A 24,062-nucleotide genomic window follows, 5' to 3' on the forward strand; every position below is an offset into this window, starting at 1 on the left:
CTTTATGGGCTGAAACAAGCACCTAGAGCTTGGTATGAAAGGCTCTCTAAGTTCCTTCTTCAAAATGATTTTAAAAGAGCTAAAGTAGATAAAACTTTGTTTTTAAAATCTGAAGGAACTGACTTACTAGTTGTTCAAATATATGTTGATGATATTATTTTTGGAGCAACTAACGAAAACTTGTGCAAGTACTTTGCTGAGCTAATGAGTGGTAAATTTGAGATGAGCATGATGGGGGAACTCAACTTCTTTCTTGGACTACAAATCAAACAAACAGAAAGAGGTATTGCGATTCACCAACAAAAGTATGTCAAGGAACTACTGAAGAAATATAATCTTAACCAAGCAAAGACCAACCATACCCCAATGGGAACAGGCACAAGGTTAGATGAAGATCTACAAGGAACTAATGTAGATCAAACTAAATACAGAGGTATGATTGGATCCCTTTTATACTTAACTGCTAGTAGACCTGATATTGCATTTAGTGTTGGCTTATGTGCAAGGTTTCAATCTAATCCTAAGGAGTCACATCTTACAACAGTGAAAAGGATCCTACGATATCTCAAAGGAACTGACCATCTTTGTCTCTTCTATCCTAGAAGTGATACTTTTGATTTAAAAGGTTTTGCAGATGCTGACTATGCAGGGGATTTGGTGAACAGAAAGAGTACTTCAGGAATGATTCAGTTTCTCGGGCCATGCCTAGTTTCTTGGGGATCCAAGAAACAGAACACAGTGGCCTTGTCAACTGCTGAAGCTGAATATGTTGCAGCTGCTGCCTGTTGTTCTCAAGTACTTTGGATAAAACAACAACTAAGAGACTATGGTATGAAGTATAATTGCATTCCTATCTATTGTGATAATACTAGTGCCATATGCATTTCAAAAGATCCAGTTCATCATTCTCGTGTGAAACATATTCACATAAGGCGTCATTTCCTTAAGGATAATGTGGAAAAAAGCTTAATTAAATTAGTTTTTTGTGAAACTGAAAATCAAACTGCTGACATTCTTACTAAGCCTTTGAGCAGGGACAAATTTGAAAAGATGCGCATGGAACTTGGTATGATACAATTGAGTTAAGAAGACCTCAAGTTCCCCCAAGGTATAAGTCAATTATGCATGCATTATATGTATCTTACACAATGTGTATATGTGAAAACATAGTCCTAAGTATTAGAATGTATGGCAATGCATATGGGATTGTGGCTGTATGTGAAGAAATCAAATTGCACTTGCTTATCTATATTACTAACAAACTATGTTGATTTGTTCCAAGTTCCTCCTAAAAATTTCTTAAGATTTCGTTTTATCCATTCATAAATTAATTAGCTAGTCAGTTAATTAATTTTATCTTTTTGAAAAATCTTATCATATATTCAGAATTTTTGAATTATCCTTAAAATATCTATCCTTTTTGAATTCAAATCTATCTACTGAATTTTTTTCATTCAAATACCCTAGAACCTTCGCATTTAATTCCCTTCTGATCAAACAATTAATCTAGACCTCCTTGTCAAATCACTTCAAGATTAATCTGACCAAGTGAGAAGCATTTTTACCATATCTCTTCAAACGACACCTAACACATTCAATTCACCTTCTACACTATTCCACCGACCTAATTCACCTCTCAGAATTCACCCCACTATAAAATGAAACCAAACCCTAACCACTGTTCCTCACCACCCTACTCCGTAAAATACACACTCGTCTTCAGTGATTCTTCTCCAATTCCCATGGAAATCTCACCAAAAATTCAAAATTCACCCCAAAAGGAATCACCCATGGAAGTTGAGACTGAAACCTTAACTCAAGCCATCATTGAAACCCCACAAAACAAACCCATGGCTCGCAGTGATTCGAAAAAGAGGAAGATAGAGGTTGAAGAAGAATTGGACTATGAGGAACTTCGTAAACCGATTCAGGGGGAAAAATCAAAGTCACCTGCTGTCAAGAGGCTTGAAGCAAGCTCTGATCGATTCATCGCTGGTCTCTGCATTAATCTCAAATGGTGTGAGATGAGTAAGTATTCTGAACTTCTTGATATTCTTGAAGCTCAAAATTGGATTAAGCTGTTTAGTGAATGTTATGACAATGTGATTGCTCATGCTCCGTTAAAAGAATTTTGTGCAAATTTTAAGAATATGAATGGTGTGTGTACTAGCAGAGTTAAAAATAAGAAAATTAGTTTTGATGCTGATGATTTGGCTGCTGTGTTTGGAACTCCTAATGAGGGGTTTGATGAGTATTTTAAAGGTGAAACTGAATTGAGTGTTGATGATGTTCCTATTGAAAAGATTGTTGAATCAATTGGGGGTAAAGCCTCCAGAGTGAAAACCAACCATAACCTGTTCTCTCCCATTCAAAAACTGCTATTTATCTTTGTCCACATGGCCATAATTCCAAGAACCCAACACAGGAACGAGGCTAATCACCTTGATGCTGTGCTAATGTACTGCCTTGAAAACAAGATACAAATAAACTTTCCTTCCCTAATGATCCAGCACCTCACTCACTGCCTTGCCAACCACTTGAAGGTTGGATATGGAAATTTGCTAATCACTCTCCTTGAAAGTCGTGGTGTCTCCATGACTAATTATGAAAGCCTCAAGCTATGTGCAACCAAGAACCCTTGAGGCCGGAAACCTGACTGTTGTTAATGGAGTAACCCAATTCCTCTCCAAATCTCTCCCAAAAACCAAGCAGGATGAAAGTAGCGTGAAGAAAATGGAAGAAGAGGAGTTGGATAGATGGATGGAAGGGGAGGACAGTGAGGGTGAGGGAGAAAAGAAAGCAAAGGAAGTGCTCATAATGCCTGCAAAGAGCACTCCTGTTGCTGGGAAGAGGAAGAGCACAAGGTTGGCATTTAGGCCAAAGGGAAAAGATAAAGCAGAATCAACTGCAGTAGTTGATTTGTGTGATGAAAAGGGGGTGGGAGAAGAGAGAACTTTTGTTCAGGAGGAACAGGGCACATTTACAGAGAGTACAGTTCAAGTTGAAGATGAAATGGGGTTGACTGGTCTTAGTTCTGTCAGCTCTACCCTGCAGTTGAGGGCTCTTAAGGATACAGTGCAGAGGCTTGTTGATGCTCAGCCTGTTCTAGTTCAGAGGATTGAGTCTCTGGAGAAGATGGTGTCAGAATTGGCAAAGGCTTCTACTGAGCTCACATCAGCAGTCCAGCAGAGTACTTCAACCATATCTCAAGGGCAATCAGATCTCTGGAAGAAGCTGGAGGATTTGGTGATTGAAGAAGTGCCAATTGAAGATGCTGGAGAAGAGCACCAGTCTACTGCCCCTGAAGCTTAATCCTATTTTCTTTCTGTCCTGTTTATGAATCAGTTATCTTTGAACTTGGTTTAGTTTGAAAACTTTGTTTTATTTTGCTTCTTTTGGTCTGTAAACACTTAAAATAGGGTATTTTGCTTTTTGATGTTCTGGAGGAACATCAGTTTGTTTATATGGATGTTGCTTGCTTGCTTTATGACTATTTGCATACTATTTCTGCCTATATGTGCTTTGTTCTATGCTTTGGACACAAACCATTATCATGGTGCTGTGTTTAGATATGTATATTTGTGTGCATTAATTTTGATGAACGCCAAAAGGGGGAAAAGAAGGCAAACTCAATTGTTGACAAGCTCTCCATCCATCTAAAAATAGAAGGTATAACTTTCATTCAATTCCTTGTTTAACTTTAGCTAGTTCATTTTAGTTCATTTTCATTTTAATTTTTTTTCTTTTCTGATTGTCTTATTTTATTTTATGAGTTTGCTTAGGTTTGTCATTCATCAAAAAGGGGGAATATTGTTGATCTTAAGTTTTGATGATGACTCAAGGAACCTAAGCAAACCCATAAGGACTTTAACGTTTGTCTATTAGCTTTGATGAATTGACAGGTTTTATATGCAACGAAGTTCTAGAGTCAGAATGGAGCATGGAACAAGGTCTAAGGATGAGCTGTGGACAAGCATAGAAGACAATCAGAAGTCAAGTTCCTTGAGTGAGGAACTGAAGCTCCAGAGTCGAAGCTTCACTGAGTTCCAAGAAGTCTATTGTATATCTTTATTGTTTATTTTAGGCTTCTTGTATTTTTGCTAAGTACATTGTTAATTGATAGGATTTAAGTGGATTTAATTTCAGTTTATAAAAGATTTTATTTTCCATACTTTAACAAGATTTTATCTTATTTTCGGAAAATTATCTTTTAAGTAAAAATATCTTATTTTCTGTTTTAATTCTATCCTAATATTTTGGAAAATCTGACTTGGTAAAACTGATTTTGAAAACGTCTTTTTACTAGGTCAAAGAGGTTGAAAAAATAAAGGAAGCAGTAAACCACTTCCTTGTAGTGTGCTTCAGCTTGCTGCCCAAGCATCCACGAACTACACTTCCTAATTTTATGGAAGTTGTGGTGTAGTGGGAGTTAAGGCAGACGTGAGGTTTTCAACTGCTTTCCTCTTGTATAAATAGGATTAGTTTTCTGTTTTGAAAAGCACACTTGAGCATTACAATTCTTAGCTTTTCGAAAAGAGTCAAAAATCCACTTAAGTCCTTGAGTGTCTTTGTACTTAGCATCTTAGAGTTTTAACTTGAGTTGTATTGGGGTAGAGTTTGGGTAAACTCTAGAGTGTTTAGATTGCTTTAAGTGAAGCAAGGAGAAAGAGAGAGATTTGAGAGCTCAACTGATTGAGGGATCAGTTGAGGGGGAACTTAAGTTCGTAGAGGAACTTGAGTTTAGATTCTTAATTTGTAATAGGTTGTTTGCCCTATTATTATTATTAAGAATTGAGTTTAAAATCCCTTGTGGTCGTGGTTTTTCTTCTTGATTAGGGCCAAGATTTTTTCCACGTAAAATCTCTCTTGCACTTTAAAGTTTTTGTTTAAGTTTCTTAAAGAATTCCGCAAAAATTACCCTAATTCCTCCACAATACAATTCACCCCCCCTCTTGTATTATTCATTCGAGTCAACACAACTTAAAAACCACTAATCTCGGAGAACAAACTCCACGTATTTCTTCATCTCCTTTCTCTCTCCTCCCATCTTTATCAGTAAAATTTCCACCCACCATTTTTATTTAATTTCCATTTAATTATACGCGGAATTTTGACTTCAAGTTTCCCCCTTTTGACTTTTTTACAGGAAAAATTCATAACTTCCCCTTTAACCCAACTGAAACGCACTCACTTCTTTGAATTCTACACCATGCAATTTCCAATTCCAATTCCAAACCCCTCAAAAATTTAACAAAATCCCACCATTTTCATCTCTTTGAAGCTCCATCAATGGCAGATTCTCCCGGTTATGGCGTCATTTCTTGCATCTTTCCAAGCTGTGAAAACCTCACCAAACCCTGTTTTCCCGACTGCTACCCCATCATCTACAACCCCTTACCTCTTCTTCCGCCGCCACCTCCGCCGCCATTGCCGCCGTCTTCTCAGAGTCATATAGCTCCCTTTTTGATTGCTACTGTTTGTATTCTGGGGGTCTCTTTCCTTCTTCTTACGACTTGTACTATCATTTTGAGGGTTCGTTTTACTGACCGGAGAAGAGGGGTTTCTCCGGCGAGCCCCGATGATGCTTCGATGAACGATAGTGGGTCGATTGTGGATCACCCAATTTGGCATATCGCAACAATTGGGCTTCAACAATCGGTAATTGATTCAATAACTGCTTTTAAGTATAAAAAAATTGATGGGTTTTTTGTTGATGGTTGTGATTCTTCTTGTTCTGTTTGTTTGACTGAGTTTGAGGAAGGTGATGATCTTAGGTTATTGCCAAAGTGTAGTCATGCTTTTCATGTTTCTTGTATTGATACTTGGTTGAGGTCTCATAAGAATTGCCCCCTTTGCCGGGCTCCTGTTGTGAATGAGGTTGAGAGGGGTGATTCTGGTGTAATGGGGTTGAATTCGAGTGGTTCGGGTTCTGGTGAGGAAGGTGTGAGGGTTAATTTGGAGGAGGAGGATGGAGGGGGAGTGTCTAGGGGAGGCGGCGAGTGTAGTGATCGAAATTCGAGGGGAGGGGGGGAGGATGTTTTGAGGGGATTGCCTTTTGGGGAGGGTGTAAGGATAGCTGAGATTCTGAAGAAGAATCGTGAGTTAAGGATTTATAGTGATTTAGGTGAGAATCATCGGTTTCGAGGGGTGGAGGAGGGTTTGGAGCCGGTTAGGAGGTCGTTTTCGTTCGATGCTGTAGCTGCTTCTGCAGCCTGTGGTGCTGTTGTGGGCAATGAAGGGAGTTCTAGTGATAGGAGTAGCAATGAAGGGTGTTCTGGTAGTGGGAATTCTGGGGTTGTTCTGCAGGAAAAGAAGGTTGATTCAGGGAAAGGGGTAAATAATAAGAGGGGATCGAGCATGTCAGGTTTATTGATGAAGAGTTCGTCTATTGGTCTATCATTGCAGAAGGGTCCTGTTTCTATGAAGAGATCGTTGTCTTCGAGTAGCAGGTTCTTTTCATTTCGCAGGACGAAAAGCCAGGCCTCAATTCTTCCTTTGTGAATAAGTTGGATTGATCATACATCTTGCTAATGTAATAAGACATGCTCACCGCCTCCAATGATTATACTGCTGTACATTGGTGAGTTATGGTCCCAACATACCGAACTCTCAGGAATATAAAGCTGGTCCAATTGCCTGTTGCCGAGGGCTGTTTCAGACGTTGGAGCATATGTAGGTAATGAAGATATAGGGCGTTGGTATGATATGATAAATTAATGTAAATATGATAAAAATTTATGTCAACAAGTGTGCTTTACTCAAATTGAAGCCACTTATTTATGAGTAGAGTGCCTCTGCAATTTTTGCACTCAATAAGTAATGATACAATATAATGGCATCAAGAATTACAATTTATGCTTTGTTTTTGCTGCAGCAGCTGAGCTTTTACTGAAAGTTTGATATTATGCTATTTTAAGGATTATTTGGTTGCTGTAGTGAAAATTTTACAGCTAGGTCTGCCTTGCATTATTGCATTTTCGTAGTAAAAATTTGATCAGGTCTATTTCGATTTGTGGACAGTGGTTAATGCTTGAATGTGTTGTGTTTGCCAACATTCATTGCTGATAGATTTACCTTTCTTAGTTTCTTGCGTAGTACATTGAATGTTATGTGCATATTTTGTCAACTAATGTGCTGTCGTTCATTTTCAATTTGATTATCCTTCTTACTCCCATTTAGAATCAGCGCTTGCATGTCCACCTTGAATGTATGGCTTGATTAGGCTGGCTCTTCAAGTTACTGGCATAACTAGACTGTTTAATATGCACTCGTGTCAGACACACATGTCTCAGCAGAACTTACTCTCCTTGATGTTATTTTGTGTTATTTCTGCTGTAAAATTTTCGAGCGACTTGTCTGAACAAAATTGAAGCTCCTAGAACCAAGGGTGTACGTTTGTAGCTGAAATTCTGCTGTGTTTGATCTTAGAAAAATCTGTCATCATGTTATGAGTTCATCCTAGAAATTATTCTATCATGATCTACTTGTAGGAACTACTTGCAAACTCGTAGTAATGAGAGTATGTGAACTCGCCACTCGGTAGTACTTGAATTATTTTCAGTGCTCAGCTAAACAGAAGCAGATCTGATGCTCTCTGTCAGTGTATCGAGAGGACAACTATAGATGCATTAGAAGCCGTCTTCCTTTCACAAAAACTTGTCAGATATCCTAAGATTATGTATGATATAATCTAGAATTCTGTTTACTGCTAGGTCTGCTATTTCATATGTTATTGTCTTTGTTTGATCTTGTTAAAATAGTTCAGTTTCAGGGATTTATGTCTGCTGGTGTGAACACTCATTATGATTAAGGTTTAACAGAACAAAGATTCAAATTGGTGTACACTAGCGGAGTACGTCAAGCACAGACTGTCTGCCCTGTTTTTCTCCTTGAAGCGTGTGTAAATGTATGCGCAGTTAGTTTTGATGTTAGAGAGGTATGAACATTAGGACCAAAGAGCAGATTTGAACTTAAAAGCTGTCAGCAGCTTGACATCATTGTTGTTTTTTCCTTCAAACAGGGTACTGTTTTTTTCTTGGTTTTTGTCCATATTTCACGAAGCGTTTGATACACGGAGTAAGGGGAAATTGATGTTTTTTCAATTGTTTGATCTAGATTGGGAATAGGATGCAAAAACGTTTTATCCCCGTCTCTCTAAACAAACATACCATTTTTCTCATTTCTACGATAACGACCATGTTGGGTCATTTCTCATTGTGGGGTGAGGCATCTTCATATGGGGTAGGGCTGTCTTATCAAGTGAACCGACCTACAATTTTGAGGGTGACTGAGAGGAACGCAAGAAGGGACTGAGAGGAACAATGTAGATAGGTAGCATGTATTGCATGAAGGAAAAAAAGGGTCAATACTTGACAAAATTCAAACTAAATAACACAGTAGTTCATGATAAAAAAGGTCTTTTTTTTCTTCAAGATGTTTAGTAATCTTTTGATTAATAGTTTACTCATGCAATGTATTATTAACGCTCTATGATACCTTAATTATTACAAGTAATTAGTTATTTCTAGGGAGTTTTTGTTCCTACTCTATTTTTAATTGCTCCCTTATATCTTATTGAACGTTAGATGTCGCCCACAAGGTCGCTATGGAGAAGGGGGGGGGGGGGGGGGGGGGGGGTTAGTGAATTCTCAATTTTGAGCGAGGGGGGTTAGTGAATTCTCAATTTTGAGCGAGACAACCTTAAAAAAACCAATGTATACCCGGGTGTAATTGTTTAAGGTGTACCTAAGAATATTTTTTTGTTCATTAGATGAATTTTGCATTTAATCACCAAAAAAAAAAAGAAAAAAAAATGTTGGGTCACCTTATAAGTTATACCTAGGTGTATATAATAATTTTCACTTACTGTATCTTTCTACATCAAATTAGCACATTGGTGTATAAGGTAAAGTGCGTTCTATGAACACAAAGCCTTTCTAATCTAAACTAGCTAAATTGAACTCCATAACTTACCATTATTTTTTAAATTTACTCGAACATGAGCTACATGACATTATACTTTCAATTTGTCCTTGTCCAAAAAGAAAAAAAATGTCAATTTAATGAACCTTCTACCCAAAAAAAATGTTGATTCGGTTAGGATAAGCATGCCTTTACAGCTGCACTAAGGTGGTTGATCAACAATCAAAAACCTTATAATCCTAATAGCCTAACATGGCACACAACAACAGCAATAATCGGGCTTTCTCTGTTCCTCTAAAGTTGCTCCAAAGTTGCTCCATATTTGTTCTTTTCTTCCCTTCTACCATCTTCTTTTTATTTAAGTAATTCAAAAAAAAAAAAAAAAATCATCTATTAATAACCTTTTCCTTATTGCAATGCTACGTAGTAATTTTTTATGAGCATTCTCAAAGTTTCTATAGTAAGTACTGTGATGATAACTGATCAGTCTCACATACATGAACGTTGTTTAAAGCCGTTAATTATTTTATCATTCTTAGTATAGTTGTTGGGGTTGATTTATCTCAAAGAAAGGAATTACCCAAGATTCTGCTCAAAGTGGGGTTTTTTTCCTAACGAGTTTGGATAAATTTCCTCTTACTTTATGATATTCTTCTTCTAGAACCAATCTTGTAGGAGATGAATTGTACATTTCACATGGAATTTGTTTTCCAGAAATGGGTTTTGGCAATTTTCTTTTCTTTTTGTCTCCTCTTCTCTGCTGCATTATCAGGTAAAAAAAATTACTAAAAACTTAGCTACATTTTGCTTTGATATGAATTTTCTGATCAATGATTTTCATGTTTTTGTTTGATGATTATTGAATGAAGTTGAAGGAATAAAAGGAAATTCAAAAGTTAGAGCAGTGAATTTAGGAGGGTGGTTGGTGATTGAAGGGTGGATTAAACCTTCTCTTTTTGATGGAATTTTCAATGGAGATATGCTTGTGAGATTTCTTGACTTGGGATTTGTTTGATGTTTCTTTTTGTATGATTAAATTATAGTGAATTTGTTTGTTTATGCTTGTGTTTCAACTGCAATGTAGGATGGGACAGAGGTGCAGTTTAAGTCTGTGACATTGCAGAAGTATGTTTCTGCTGAAAATGGAGGTGGCTCAAATGTCTCAGTCAGTAGAGATATACCTTCTTCCTGGGAAACATTTCGGGTTCGTTTTTTGCTGCTTTGTCACTTACAAGCTGAAAGTGTAGTTTTTACTTACATTTTTACGATTTGGTTTGGTTTGGTTTGGTTTGGATTGATAGGTACTTGTATTCATTTGCTACATGAAAACGTTATTGCTGGTGCGCTTAACTGTATATGATTATGAACAGGAATCAGAAAACCTTGTATGTAATTGTGTGTTAATGAGTTTTTCTGTGATAGAGTAATGGAAATTGGTTATCTTGGTTTATGATCATGGATATGCAACTTTTTTTTATTTCCGGATATGACTAAGAACTATTTTCTGTTAGATTACTTAGATAACATGTCATCTGAATCTTCGAAATTAGCTAAGTTACAGCAATCTGAAAGGTTGTTTCTGCCTGATTTTTTGGTCAGTAACTTTTCTGACTGAATTGCTCAACATTTTGTTGTGATGAAATATGCAAATATAATCAGGATTTTGTTACTCATGGTTCTATGTTTTAAAAGATTGTTGATGATTACTGATATTTGAATTTTCAATTGATGAAAGTAATGTTCAAGGCATTCAACAAAATGATTGCAGTTATGGAGAGTGTCCGAGAAAGAATTCCAATTGCGCTCCACACAAGGGCAATTTTGGACATGTGAGGGTCAAGGAAGCTCTGTATCAGCTACTACAGATGCACCCGCAACCAATGAAACATTTAACATAGAGAGACTTTACAATAGTAGCCGAGTTCATATTAAACTTCAGAGTGGCATATACCTGCAGGTATTTGCATCTTAAGCTTATCACCGGGTTAATGGTTGTCCAGTAATCATCAGAAAATTCTAACAGAGAATTTCAAAGTATATGACAAATGATCAGGAAAATAACAAGAAGGGGAAACAAAACTCTTCCTTTGGACTAATGTGTTTATACATAATATACTTCCAGTTTCTAACACATTTAAGAAATTATTCTGCTTGGTGTTCTGCAAAATTTAGTTTGCTTTTCAAAATATTATGCCAAGAGTCACAGAGTCGGCATCTCTTCTCAGAATGTTGGTTACTAAGAGTTATGTGGTTTGGCCTCACAATTTAGGCTCTGACAGAAAGCCAGATTACAGCAGATTATCAAGGAACGCCGGGATGGGATGATAATGCAGCCACGTTTGAGATGACAATCGTGTCCAATAATCTTAATGGCGATTTCCAGCTTGCAAATGGATATGGACATGCCAAGGCCAAAGAAGTTCTGGAGGTATGCTGTATTTGTTAGCAATTCTAATCTGCTTTCTTGTAATGTATGGGGGGCAATGCTTTAAGTTATCAAGTGAGCCTCAACTTTACAGATAAAAGTTTCCTGTAAACTGTGAAGCAATAGATTAATTTGGGGCGAAGGGAGTAGTTTAGTGGTTCCTTGGCCTGTGAGGTATTGAGTCTATTTTCTTAATGAAGAAGTTCAGAAAACACACAATTTGTTCTGATTCTTACGTGTGTTGTTTTTCCTTTTGAAGCACAGGAACATAGAAGCAGCTTTATCACCGGAGATGACTTTTATTTTATTAGTACACATGGGATAAATGCGGTGAGGATCCCTGTTGGCTGGTGGATTGCTTTTGATCCTGATCCTCCTGCACCTTTCATTGGGGGATCGTTGGCAGCATTAGACAATGCGTTTTCCTGGGCTCAGTAGGTCTTTGCTCTAATACTTACAAGTAGTAAAGTACATAGTCTATTGGTGAATTTTGAGTTTTGCTTTGTATTGACAAGCATGTTACATTTGTGGTTCAGAACATATAATATCAAGTGCATAATCGATCTTCATGCTGCCCCTGGTTCTCAAAATGGAATGGAACATAGTGCAAGCAGAGACGGTTCAGTTGATTGGCCTAAGTCACAAGATAATATTGATAAAACATTGGATGTTATTGACTTCTTGGCCTCCAGGTAAACCCTCCACGCTTCTTGGGCTTTGTTCTTTTCACCTTACAACATTATATTTCTGAAAAAATCCGTTCAGATGAAAAGAATGAAGCCTAATTGCCTCAAAAACTATCTGGTTGTCCATTTTTAAACCACATTAGGTTTCTGAATCACCAATTTGCTGAATTTTTTTGTTCTTGCAGATATGCACACCACCCTGCATTGCTGGGAATTGAGCTCTTGAATGAACCATCGGCTGCAGGAGTTCCTCTTGACATTTTAGTTTCCTATTACCAAAAAGGCTATGAGACAGTGAGAAAGTATTCCCCAACAGCTTATGTTATAGTCTGCCAGAGAATCGGCAATGCAGATCCTCTTGAACTTTATCAGGCTAACATAGGCTTCACAAATGTTGTGGTGGACCTGCATTATTACAATCTTTTTGACACTTTCTTTGTTAATATGAGCTCAGCTCAGAATATTGACTACATATACAAGAGTAGGGAAGCTCAACTGCAACAACTTAACAATGCAAGTGGTCCACTTCTTTTCATTGGTAATTAAGAAAAAACCAACAATTTCTGCCAATTTTCCTTGAGAATTCCTTGTGAAAAGCTTCAGACATTTACGAATGTATTTGTTTGAGTTTCAGGTGAATGGGTGAATGAATGGAATGTAACAAGCGGATCAGAACAAGACTACCAGAGTTTTGGAAAAGCACAGTTAGATGTTTATAATGCTGCTTCATTTGGATGGGCTTATTGGACAATAAAAAATGACAGGAAGCACTGGGATTTTGAATGGAACATTAAAAACCACTATCTTGAATTCAGTAAGTATATCTATAGTTCCCATCGATTTGTCATGCTTCAGAAGAACTAGATACTGATAGTGTACGTTTTCGTAAATGCGCTTCTATTGTGCAGGCAGCTCACCCAGATCACACGGCTCAGATGTAATGTTTTTCGCACTATTGACTTTCAGTTACTTGTTCTTGCATCACATTTTGTAACAGACACCATTTACCTTATTCTTATGAAATCTGAAGAGAAATTTGAATGCGGCTGTTCTTTGTTCTTTAATCCTAATTGTATCATACAAAAATCCCGTATGTTGCCAATGAGTGCCAATATAAGTAAATGTTCTGCTGGTACCAGTCAACAGACCTTGAAAACAAGGCATGTAGGCTGCTGTCAATGAGTGCCAATACTATTGACTTGCAGTTACTTGTCCTTGCATCACATTTTGTAACAGGCATCATTTTACATTATTCTTACGAAATCTGAAGAGAAATTTGAATGCGGCTTTTCTTTGTTCTTTAATCCTAATTCTATCATATAAAACTCTTGTATGTTGTCAATGAGTGCCAATACAAGTTAATTTCTGCTGATAACAGTCAACAGACATTGAAAAAAATAACCTCGTGATCAACAGATATCCCTAAATTAGCAGCTTCTAAGTTCTAAGGCCAGCTGGTCATCAATCCCATCCCCTAAAAAGCCAACAACATGATCTCCATTCTGCTATGCTTGAACCATCCGTTGCTTCTGAGTTGGAGTTAACCGAGCAAGTACAATTGTTTTATTGACAGCTTCATGGAAAGCGTGTCAGGGTCAAGCAACTCAAGCTCGGGTCCAGTGATTACATGAGTTGTACTGATCAATGCCTACCTCTTCACAAATCCTAATTGCAAGAGTTAAAAGAGTTACCAGTCAAAACTTTTCCTTCTACCCCTTTTTCAGCCAAACGCCATAAAGCTAGCTTCGCAGAGTCCTTTGGCGGATCATAGAATGTCACTAGGCCAAGAAACACCATATCTGACTCTTTGGAATTACCTAGCTTCTGCTACATCTATCTATACTTTCAAAAATATAGTATACTAACAAACTCTTTTTCGTCTGGGTTGAGCATGAACTCCTAGGCGTTTATTTGGGTCTGCAAGCCTTGGTGCAATTGCCATCTTGCTGGTGGTTTACTAAGGATGACAGGACAATGTTGCCCTGCATATCACAACCACCAGCAAAGATTGGGTCCATGCATGTTTATTGATCAATAACGGTTAAGTATCGGATATCTCATGAAATCCGGATTTGGTAAATATAAACACTACTAAGTCCAAATAAGTTAATAAAGGCCCACTTTTATTCATGTTGGTTTGTTGGCCCAAAGTTTCAAATAATGATCTCTAAGGTTTGTAGGAAGGGAAAAAAACACTTGCTACCTATTAATTTCAAATTTCAATATAGAGATATTTCGCATATAAAGGACATCCTACTGACCTACTAAGCTACTCTATGTTTAAACACTCCATTAAAACTGATAAAAAAGAGAGGACAAAGGAGCCTTTAGAGTGATGATAGAACTGGTCGCAATTATTTTGTATAAGAAACATCAAAGTACATTCAAAGGAAACGAATATGATACAGTTTTATATAAGATAGAGTCATAGAGAGCAGATTACTCATGATGGATGTTAGTCCACCATTTATCTTGCGACGACTATGTAGCGACTAACTATAACAACTAAATTTGTTGCCATTAGATAAGAGCTATAGTCTATAGAAATTTGTAAGTTTTTAAAAAAACTTCCTCCGTTTTGCATGTTTGTCAATAATTTCAACTATTAGTTTATGTATAATGGGTTGTTCCTGCAGGCGGATGCACGATCCGCATGGTGCATCCGCTGCGGAATGTACATTATGTTGTATCATAATGTACATGGTTGTAGAAAGAACATATTGTTCAATTCTAATGTACATGGTTGTCGAAAGAACATACTGTTCAATTCTAATGTACACGTGTTATATTGAGCTTCTTTTTTGTAAAAATGCAAAAAGATAAATAGTAATTATTTTTTTACCATGTAGTAATTTCAAATCATTTTAAACTATACTCTCTCTCTAGAATTTTTCTCTCTCTACAAGATTTCTCTCTCAAAAAAGAAAAATTGAAAACCACTTCAACTTCATCAAACCTTAATAAAGAAATCAATAATTTCAAACTTCTTGGTGCAAAATTGTTCAAGATGGCTGACGAAAACAAAAGGTAAGTACAATTTCGACATGCATAGTTGTTCAATTTGAGTTCGATTTGTAGTTTTTTTGCAAATTCTTGGTGTAAATTTGTGATTTATGTGGTTTTGGTGTTGCAATGAGAAACTATATGAAGTTCTTGAAGAAAACCGACAAATTATTACATTTTAAAAAAGAAAGCAAATAAATTAGCAAATTCAGTTAAAGTTGTAGATCTAAGTAATACAATGTACATTAAAATACAGTAAAATGTTCTTTTTCATATTTTATAAAGCGGATGAACATATTATAGAAACATAATGAACATATCTATATAGTTACAATGAAAAGAACATACTATTAAAATACAATGAACATATACCTTAAGTGAAAAGAACCTAAGCTACTATTAAAATATAATGAACATATACCTAGAGTGAAAAGAACATGCGTGCTATTTAATAATGTTCTTTATCTTCATGTTATTTGATTGTCAGTATAATTGATTGTTTGTGACATAACATTAATTGTTTGTTTTAAAATGTTCTTTAAATTTTGTTTTTAGATTATGGTGGTTGAATACAAATAATATTCATTACATTATATTATCATGTTCTTTATTAATATTACAGATGTTCTTTAGATATATATAAAGAACCAAAAGCTATATGTTCTTTACAAAATAACTATATGTTCATTACAAAACAATTATATGTGATGTTCTTTATAAGATAAATATATGTTCTTTACAAAACAACTAAATGTTCTTTATTGGACAACTATATGTTCATTCCGCCTTTTTTTAAAACAAAACTGGATGCACGAAGCATCGTGCATCCGCCTGTAGGGAGAAAAGAAAATTTCAGTTTATGTAATTATAAATATATAAATTATAAAAATTCAATAATTTATTGAAACAAATCTAACAAGATTTCAAATACTCCGTATGCATATTTTATAGTACTTACGTAGTAATCTATTTAGACAGCTAAAGGTGAGTTTTAACAATGTCAAACATATCAATTACAAGTTGAAAATGAAAGAAGTATACTCATTCATGCACCCATCAAAACACCAAACACCGCCACCTCCACCACCACCCTCACCCCAACCTGAAACTAACCCCCTAACAGACCCAGCCACAACCAACTCCACCCTTTACAAAAATGATATTATATGTAATAATATAATATCAGGTTACACAACTACAAGGTTACTATTGAGAATTTCCATTAATTAAATGATTTGTGTATGCAAGTTTTTGGAGGGGCACGATTGTTTTTGTGGGCACAAATACACGTGTGAATTTGTCTACTTTGGCTAAACAAATATATAAAGTGCAATGAAATGACACAAATGAATGACAGGATTCTATTAATTAAAATTTAAAAAGTGAAATATAAAAAAAATTATTGATTGATAGGATCTTGCACAAAAAGGTTAAATCGATAAGACATGGCCATTGTCTTATAGCAGGCCTTCTAAGAGAAAGTCCAAACCACTTGGGCCCATTTTCCGTCACAAATGGGCCAGAGTAGAGTGAGTGTAACCAGCAAAGTATTATGTGTTGTCGAATTATTTTGGGTAAAGGCCCTATAATAGTGCTAAATGGGCTCCATTAAATATATTTCTTTTTCATGCCTAAACCTCTTTTTCTTTAATTATCATGGGATTTATGGCAAATCAACCACTCAAAAATCTTAATATCTGTTTTTTTGTGAAATATGTGGGGAAAAATCACAAACAAACATAATAAAACAATTCCACTATGATAGAGAAAAAGGTGCAATGACATTCTTAAAAATTTATTGCATTACGAGGAGAAAGATTATTAGAAATAAATTCCTAACATTATTAGACGATAATTATCACTTTAATTGCTATTTACATCATTTTTAGTGGAAAATTAGTGTGTGGTTCACATAGCGTCCAAATCCATTAGACCATTACATTACTTAGAATCACAATTTAGTATTTGCAAGCATTCACTACTTACATACTAATTATATCCAAAAAGTTTTTTATTACCTCTTCGAATTTGAAAATTCTTTTTGCACTTCTTGTGAGAAAATTATAAACAGCTCGAACATGAACACTTTGAGAGGAAGTAATATTTGAAATGAGAGTTGTATGTATTATTATAGTACTCCGTATTTATTAAATTACACACATGACACATTTTCATTACTATATTTTATCATAAATACCTCTTCTTAAATAGGCCGTTGATGTATATATTTGTGATATTTCCTTGATCTTTTGATAGACTATGTAGTCCGTACAAACCATGGAAAAGAATTTTGAAAAGCTAGGACTAAAGAAGCACTTTCAGAGTACTTGTGTATATATAGATGCCACACGACAATGCTTGACCACGACCAAATCATGCTAATTTGCCTGCGTCCGTAGTGTGCAACAACTAGTGAAAACTGAGAACGAAAGACGTGACATGCATGCATGAATCGTATCATATTATTTACTGACAAATAAAGATAAGGAGCGTGCGGGAAAACAAATTTTCCAAAATGAAGGAAATATACAGTGTTAACGGAGTATAATAGTAAAATACATGCAATATACAATGAAAAGTGCCATATATTCCTTTATCAGATCAACAACATAAAAAAAGTGTGATATATATTTTCATATAATTCTTACTTATTCAAAATTATAAACTCAAATTTAAACTTGTACATTGAAGGTATGCTTAGACGAGGGTATATAATGAATCCACAGATTTGGGGATGGCAGTGTACTTTTATTGTGTGTAGTTAGAGAGAGTCACAAAAAACAGTAATGTATAGGATTATTCTACTGTGTCATTCTTCAAAGAAGGACACCATAACATGCTGATGTGGCATGTTATGGTTGGTCAATTTTTCCTTTATTTTTATAAATCAAAATGTATTATACATATATGTATAATTGAAAATACATGTATTTTTTGTAAAGAATACATAATCAAGTATTTGAAAATTTATTTTTAATTTTTAAAATCATCCAGAAAATTAAATTATACAATCAAAATTTAGATAATCAAATATTCATCATCGTTCTTAATTGTTCATCATAATTCTTCATTTGTGATCTTAATTGACGGAACTCAAACCGAAATTCCGACCAACGAACAAATCCTCCAAAGATCGAATTTTTATTGGGTTTTCAAATCTTATTCTTAATTCATATTTTTATTGGGTTTTCCAATATTGCGATCAGCAACCCGGCGGCTTTTCGGCATTCACGGCAGCAGCTCAAGGTTTCCGGCAATTGTTCTTCTTCTCCGGTAGAAAATCCGTGATTATCATCTGGTTGTTCGCTGCCCAGCTATTTCGTATGTGTTTGGTGCAAGAATTGAGAATACATTAACAATAATGTTTGGGAATGGGTGGATGAATGAAGAAAAATGATGAGAATACATTAACAGTGAATGTTTGGGAATGGGTGGATAAATGAAGATGAATGAAGAACGAACATTGATGATGAACAATTTCAATTTTTTTTTTTTTTTTTAAAAATAAATGTGATATAAAATAATACATGTATTAAAAAAAAATACATGATATAAATACAATTTTAATACATTATGGACATAGAAAATAATTCAAAATAAAAATAAAAATATTAAATATAAGCCAATTAGATTTTGCCATGTCAACACTTTATGGTGTCATTTTTAAAGAATGACATTGTAGAATTTTCAGTAATGTATATAGATTTAATTGCAAATCTTGAATGTTACCACAGTTTTAAAATTTAAGCCAATTAAGTTAAATATTAGTTGACCTATTCAATTAGAAGCCTTGTTATGTTATATTAGCTTCTTAATTAAGCCTTCTTATTGCCGGCACTGGATTGGACTAACCATATAAACGTATTAATATTGAAGTTCAATAATCCCCTGAAGTTCAAAAAAAAAAAAAAGAAAAAGAAAAAAAAGTGTAGTGTGCATGCATGTGCATGCTCTTATCTTTTAACTATCCTCCAAGCTAGCAAGTTCATTGGCCTTTGTTTGAGAGTATTGCTTGATGATTGAGTACTATATAAATTATTTTAATTTACTGTTTTATTTCTTTTTGTCATAAATACGTAGTAATAAACAAAGCAATAAAAACAATCTGATTTCGAACTATATAGTTCATGTATTCAAATCCACAAAATACTTCAATTCAATTCATGAATAAATCATTTACATAAATTGGCTAGCAACAAGACCCCCTTTAGCTAATTAATACACATACAAATTTTCTCTATAATGACAACAACTACCAAAAGCACTTAGAGTAAGCCTCTTTTAGCAGCTAAAAAACTAAGAGAAAATTGATAGACAATCAACCAACTAATTGGGAGATTACCAAATTACCAAAATAATATTTGACAAAAATATATTAAAAAAAAAACCTCCTTCAACCCAATAAAAAAACCCCATGCAAATGAAAGTTTGCAAATATAGCATGGACTAGTGAGTATCCATAGGAGATGATTTCATCCAACGACAACGATAACGATAACGATTAACGATTAACGATTAACGATTATCGAGATCGAAGAAAAAAGATACTAAGATCCTGATTAATATGACCATCAGGATCAATTAAGTGAAAGGATTCAGCATCATTCGACCCACGAATTCTCTCAAAATTTCCTCTTAAATACATAATATCATCCTCTTCACATCCAACTTCTTTACCACTAACAACCCCGGCACCCGCCACTACATCCTTCATCTTCCGTAAAACCTCGGTATCGGCCTTCGATGGCCGCCTCCTTACGGCGAAACCCACCCTTCTACCGTTACAGTACATTTTCCAAACCGGCATTTCGAGAAGAGAAAAAGGGTCATTAGTACTAGGCATGGAGGAGCATTCTAAGGCGATTCGCAATAGTCCGCCTCGCATTTCGCGAGCTAGGATTGTTGTAGGGACGGCTAGCTCTAGGAGGAGGATTGGGGTTGCTGCGTTCGAGTTTGTTTGAACGCAAAACTTTACTTTGCCCTTTTTGTACCCGAAGATGGTTCCTGTAAGGAAGGATGTGGACGAGGATGAGGATGAGAATGAGGAGAATGAGGATGAGGACGAGGATGAGGATGCTGAGGAGGTTCTAGAATGAGTTGGTTTAGGGTTATGATGGTTTGATGTAGTTTTTTCAATTTGGTGGTTAGGTTGTTGTTGTTCTTGGACAAAGGTGCAATTACATGTAGGGATAAGGAGCTCCATGATGGCACGGAGGAGCCGCCACGTTCGAACTTGTTTGTGGCATTCGACGGTGGTAACGTTGGTGGCGATGTGGGTGGGGCCCATATTTCGGTATGTGGGCATGGTGGTTGTTGGTAGAAATTTAGGTGATGTATGTATGTGTTTTGTTTGTTGGAGCTACTAAGAACTTTGTGTGGTACACCTATATATAGAGAAAGGGATATGAATAAAAATGATGAGGTTAGCAATGTAAAAAGGTTTATGTGGGTTTATGAGAATCTAGTTAGCCCACTAATGGGTAATTATTTAGTTTATCTTTTGACACTAATCACATTAATTATAGTGGAATGATTCAATTAGTGGAAGAAGGTGCTAAGTTTAATTTATTCTTGATTTCAATCATTCAATTGATCATTGATTTTGATGCTCTTTTTCCTTATTATATATGTTGATGCAAAGTTGACAGTTTTTCTTTTTAAATGTACTTAAATAAAATTTTCCTAGTAATGTTTGCGTGAATGAGGTGTAAATGTCGATCAAGTGTTTTGTGAATATATTCAACCTTACTTTGCAAAGTAGGAAATTAAGTAATATTCTATGAAGTATTATTTTTGGATAATAGACATATTAGGTTCATTAGGTTGAACACATTCAACATACAAAAATAGTTTTTTTAATAGATTAAAATTATACTTCATTATACATTGTATACCATAAAATTTTACTTGTAATGTTATTATATTCAATCAATATTTTTAAAATTTTTGAATTACAATTGGTACTAATATCATTTTTCTAGTCACTACGCACTTATATACTTGTGCGCATTTTACGATTTAGAAAAACAAGCTAGGAGAATAGAAAGTATATATTCTAAGAACATCGCTCTCTGAGACTTGCAAAGTTAGGGCCTGTTCACATTTACTTAATTTCAGTTCAGTTCAGTTTAGTTCAGTTCCAATCAGTTCAGTTCAGTTCACTTTAGCTCTAATCAATTCTGTTCAGTTCAGCTCCTAATTTTCCTCTCTCATAAAATATTCATTTCAGTTCAGTTCAGTTCAATTCAGCTCTAATCAGTTCAGTTCAGTTCAGCTCCAATCAGTTCAGTTCAGTTCAGTTCAGCTTAGTTCAGTAAATGTAAACAGGCCCTTAATTGTGGTAATTGTTGCTAGTTGCTTTTTGTGCATGTATGTGTTACATACTTAATTACATTTTCTTTTTTTTTTGAAACAGTTACATACTTACATTAGTAGAAGATTTTTTTTTTTTTTTTTTTTGAAGAAAAGTAGTGAAGATTAATCTTGAATAAAAATATATAATACAATTCTTCATCCTCCTTTTTAGGATATGTTCAAAAATGACAAACTCCGTTTCATTTACTAGTTTTCTTATAAAAGCTAAATTAGACTACCTTCAAATAAACATTTCCTTTTGTATTATTCATTATAGAAATAATAAAAACTCCGAAAGAGGGTGGAAATATACTTTATACTGCTATTTTTGTTGTAGAATGCCGTTATATTGTAATTTTGATTTGTGAATTAATTTATGAAAATATTTTGAAAATAAAGGGTATATGTGCAAATTTGTTCATCCTAGATTGCAACAATAATGAAAAGGAATAATTGTGGGAATGTACATAATATAACAACGATAACAATAATATAGAGAGGAAGAATCGTGGGAGTACCGTACAATTAGTCATTTCGAAAGAAAAAAAATGGTTGGAAAAATTAATGATTTAAAGACATTTTGCCACCCAAAACCCCAAAAATAAGTGTCTGTTAGTGTGTGGATATTTTTTACACAACAAAATATAAAAAGTTTCAACATTAAATAATTGGCGTTTTCTTGACGAAAGGATGTTTATACTCCCCTCCAAATTAACACGGTGTTCCCGGAAAAGATACTCATATCATTTCAATTTTAAGAAAAACGACAATTTCTCTAAAGAAGAGAATATTAATTTAATAAAGGCATTATGGTCTACTATATGTTATTTTGGCTTATACAAATGTGGAAAATTTTGAAAAAAGAAAGTTTAGAAATACATTGTGAGGGTGTAAGTTGTTGGTTGGATGCTATCTAAAATATGATCTAAATAGCCCCTGTGCTAATACATGTGATAATTAACACGATAGTGTTATATATTTATCCCTGTAATATATGTAAATCACAAATTACATGTGGCTGGTCACATGGTATGGTGTGACTAGCCATAATAGGGTTTACTTCGTTAGTGTAATTGGGGTAACTTGGTCACTATTAAAGGGGGTTACTTAATTAGTGTTATAAGGGATTAGGGGTTACTCCGCCAGTATTATAAGAGTTACTTGGTTAGTATTATAAGGGTTACATTGTTCTTTTAAAAGTGGCCACATAGTGTGGCCAGGCCGAAAGGCGTAGTCGATGGACAACAGGAAGGCACGCGGTCAGGGTTGTGCCCCCCTCCCACTGCTGCAGCGCCTGCGGGGGAAAGAAGAGTTAGGGGGTGGTATCGTCTAACGTATAATAAGAGCATGTGTTTTCCAATTCTTAGACTTTGTTTTGACTTCGGTTGTTGCCCCTTGTTCGCGTGCTTATGTGGGAGTCCGCTTCTACGCAGGAGGTATCCAATGCGGCAGCCCTTTCGGGGGTTCCTTAGGGACCGATTCACTCTGCGTAGATTGACTGAACGCAGAAAGCCTTCCACTGGCAGGCGATCGTGTTTTTCACAGGATTTCTCGTTACTCATGTCAGCATTCTCACTTCCAGTGCGGCACGAAGCCGCTGACGCCGAGTCGGCTCCTATGCCGCTAGCTATGCCCTGCTTGGTCCCCCGGCACGCTTGAGGTTCCGCATGGTATCCTATCATACTGTTACGGCTGATGATAGCTTTCATTGGGCTCAGCCAAAGAACTCCGCAGTTCAACTTTCCGCCGCAATCACTGCATGCGCTAGGATCTACATGCACCCATTTATATCAAGGGATGACTGCTACTACACAGACACAGACTCTATCGTTCTTGCCAATCCTCTTCCAGATAACATAATATCTTCCAAAGTCTTAGGGTTGTTTAAATTAGAAGATAAAATCAAAGAAGGATTCTTTTTGGCGCCAAAAGCATTGGGTTGGTTCACGCGCGCGCAAACGAGCACCGGCCGCAACAGCAGGAAACTACGAAGGAGTGCGGTTCGTTCGAGAAATTCCTACCTCTCTATCTATCTCTGAGATATTTGGATTTTTCAAAACTCCATGGACATGCAGAAGAGAAACAGGTTATATATTAATGAAATATTTTAAAATATGATTAATAGGAGTTGAGAAAAGGAAATTCAAACATTCTCATGCACCAAATGTTGTGAACCATTGATCTTACTTTGATTGGATATCAACAATTAGATTCCTTCAACAAGCAAGAAGAATATGTTTTGGAAACAAATTATTCTATCTTTTCTAGATTTTAATGGTAATTTTGAAATTGATTTCATATACTAAAGTTTTTTTTTTGATTTTTTTTTTCAAAGTTAATAAAGGGAAGAAAATATATAAATGTAGAGTTGATTAAATATTAATGTGGTTTGTTGGATGCAATGTAGACCACTAAATTATAAGCAAGTATACATAAAATTATGATAAAATTACGAACCATAAACGTAGCATTAATAGTAGATAGTAGTTCATTATTTGTTCCTCTTTTGGCTTTCTAGCTGGAATTTTCCATTCATGTTCTTTTGCTTCACCTTTAATTTTCCTTTACCACATGCTTCGACCCACTTTGTTCGATCTCCTCGTCCCTTTCCCCGCGCTAAATCGATCAATTCCGTTATTTTGAAAGAAAACATTCCTTATTCATATAATATA

At 35.4% G+C, this 24,062-nt stretch overlaps 3 protein-coding genes across 3 annotated transcripts; 2 read left to right on the plus strand and 1 right to left on the minus strand.

Moving 5' to 3' along the window:
- The first annotated feature begins 5,113 nt into the window (after positions 1 to 5,113).
- LOC145601802 (uncharacterized) lies at positions 5,114 to 6,855 on the plus strand. The gene has a single exon (XM_081657879.1). It carries the CDS (start codon positions 5,290 to 5,292, stop codon positions 6,499 to 6,501), a length of 1,212 nt encoding a protein of 403 aa, XP_081514005.1. The 5' UTR covers positions 5,114 to 5,289; the 3' UTR covers positions 6,502 to 6,855.
- Positions 6,856 to 9,201: 2,346 nt separating this feature from the next.
- On the plus strand, positions 9,202 to 13,112 carry LOC145602608 (putative glucan 1,3-beta-glucosidase A). Its single transcript, XM_081658789.1, has 10 exons — positions 9,202 to 9,694; positions 9,792 to 9,907; positions 10,007 to 10,126; positions 10,691 to 10,879; positions 11,192 to 11,350; positions 11,612 to 11,781; positions 11,884 to 12,039; positions 12,219 to 12,571; positions 12,668 to 12,847; positions 12,942 to 13,112. Exons 1-10 carry the CDS (start codon positions 9,601 to 9,603, stop codon positions 13,025 to 13,027), a joined length of 1,623 nt encoding a protein of 540 aa, XP_081514915.1. The 5' UTR covers positions 9,202 to 9,600; the 3' UTR covers positions 13,028 to 13,112.
- A 5,968-nt stretch (positions 13,113 to 19,080) lies between these two features.
- Positions 19,081 to 20,341, minus strand: LOC145603139 (protein MIZU-KUSSEI 1-like). Its single transcript, XM_081659271.1, has one exon. The coding sequence runs from the start codon at positions 20,339 to 20,341 to the stop codon at positions 19,559 to 19,561; it is 783 nt and encodes a 260-aa protein (XP_081515397.1). The 3' UTR covers positions 19,081 to 19,558.
- Positions 20,342 to 24,062: the final 3,721 nt, after the last annotated feature.

Source organism: Chenopodium album, chromosome 21, assembly GCF_948465745.1.
Source record: "Chenopodium album chromosome 21, dcCheAlbu1.1, whole genome shotgun sequence".
In the NCBI taxonomy this organism is placed as follows: Eukaryota; Viridiplantae; Streptophyta; class Magnoliopsida; order Caryophyllales; family Amaranthaceae; genus Chenopodium; species Chenopodium album.

Excerpts from the sequence above, each read along its gene's own strand:
- LOC145601802 (XM_081657879.1), top strand. The coding sequence starts at position 5,290 with ATGGCAGATTCTCCCGGTTATGGCGTCATTTCTTGCATCTTTCCAAGC.
- LOC145602608 (XM_081658789.1), top strand. The coding sequence starts at position 9,601 with ATGAATTGTACATTTCACATGGAATTTGTTTTCCAGAAATGGGTTTTG. Across the intron at positions 9,908-10,006 it reads TTTTCAATGGAGATATGCTT|GATGGGACAGAGGTGCAGTT; the intron begins GTGAGATTTCTT and ends ACTGCAATGTAG. Across the intron at positions 12,572-12,667 it reads TGGTCCACTTCTTTTCATTG|GTGAATGGGTGAATGAATGG; the intron begins GTAATTAAGAAA and ends TTTGAGTTTCAG.
- LOC145603139 (XM_081659271.1), bottom strand. The coding sequence starts at position 20,341 with ATGCCCACATACCGAAATATGGGCCCCACCCACATCGCCACCAACGTT.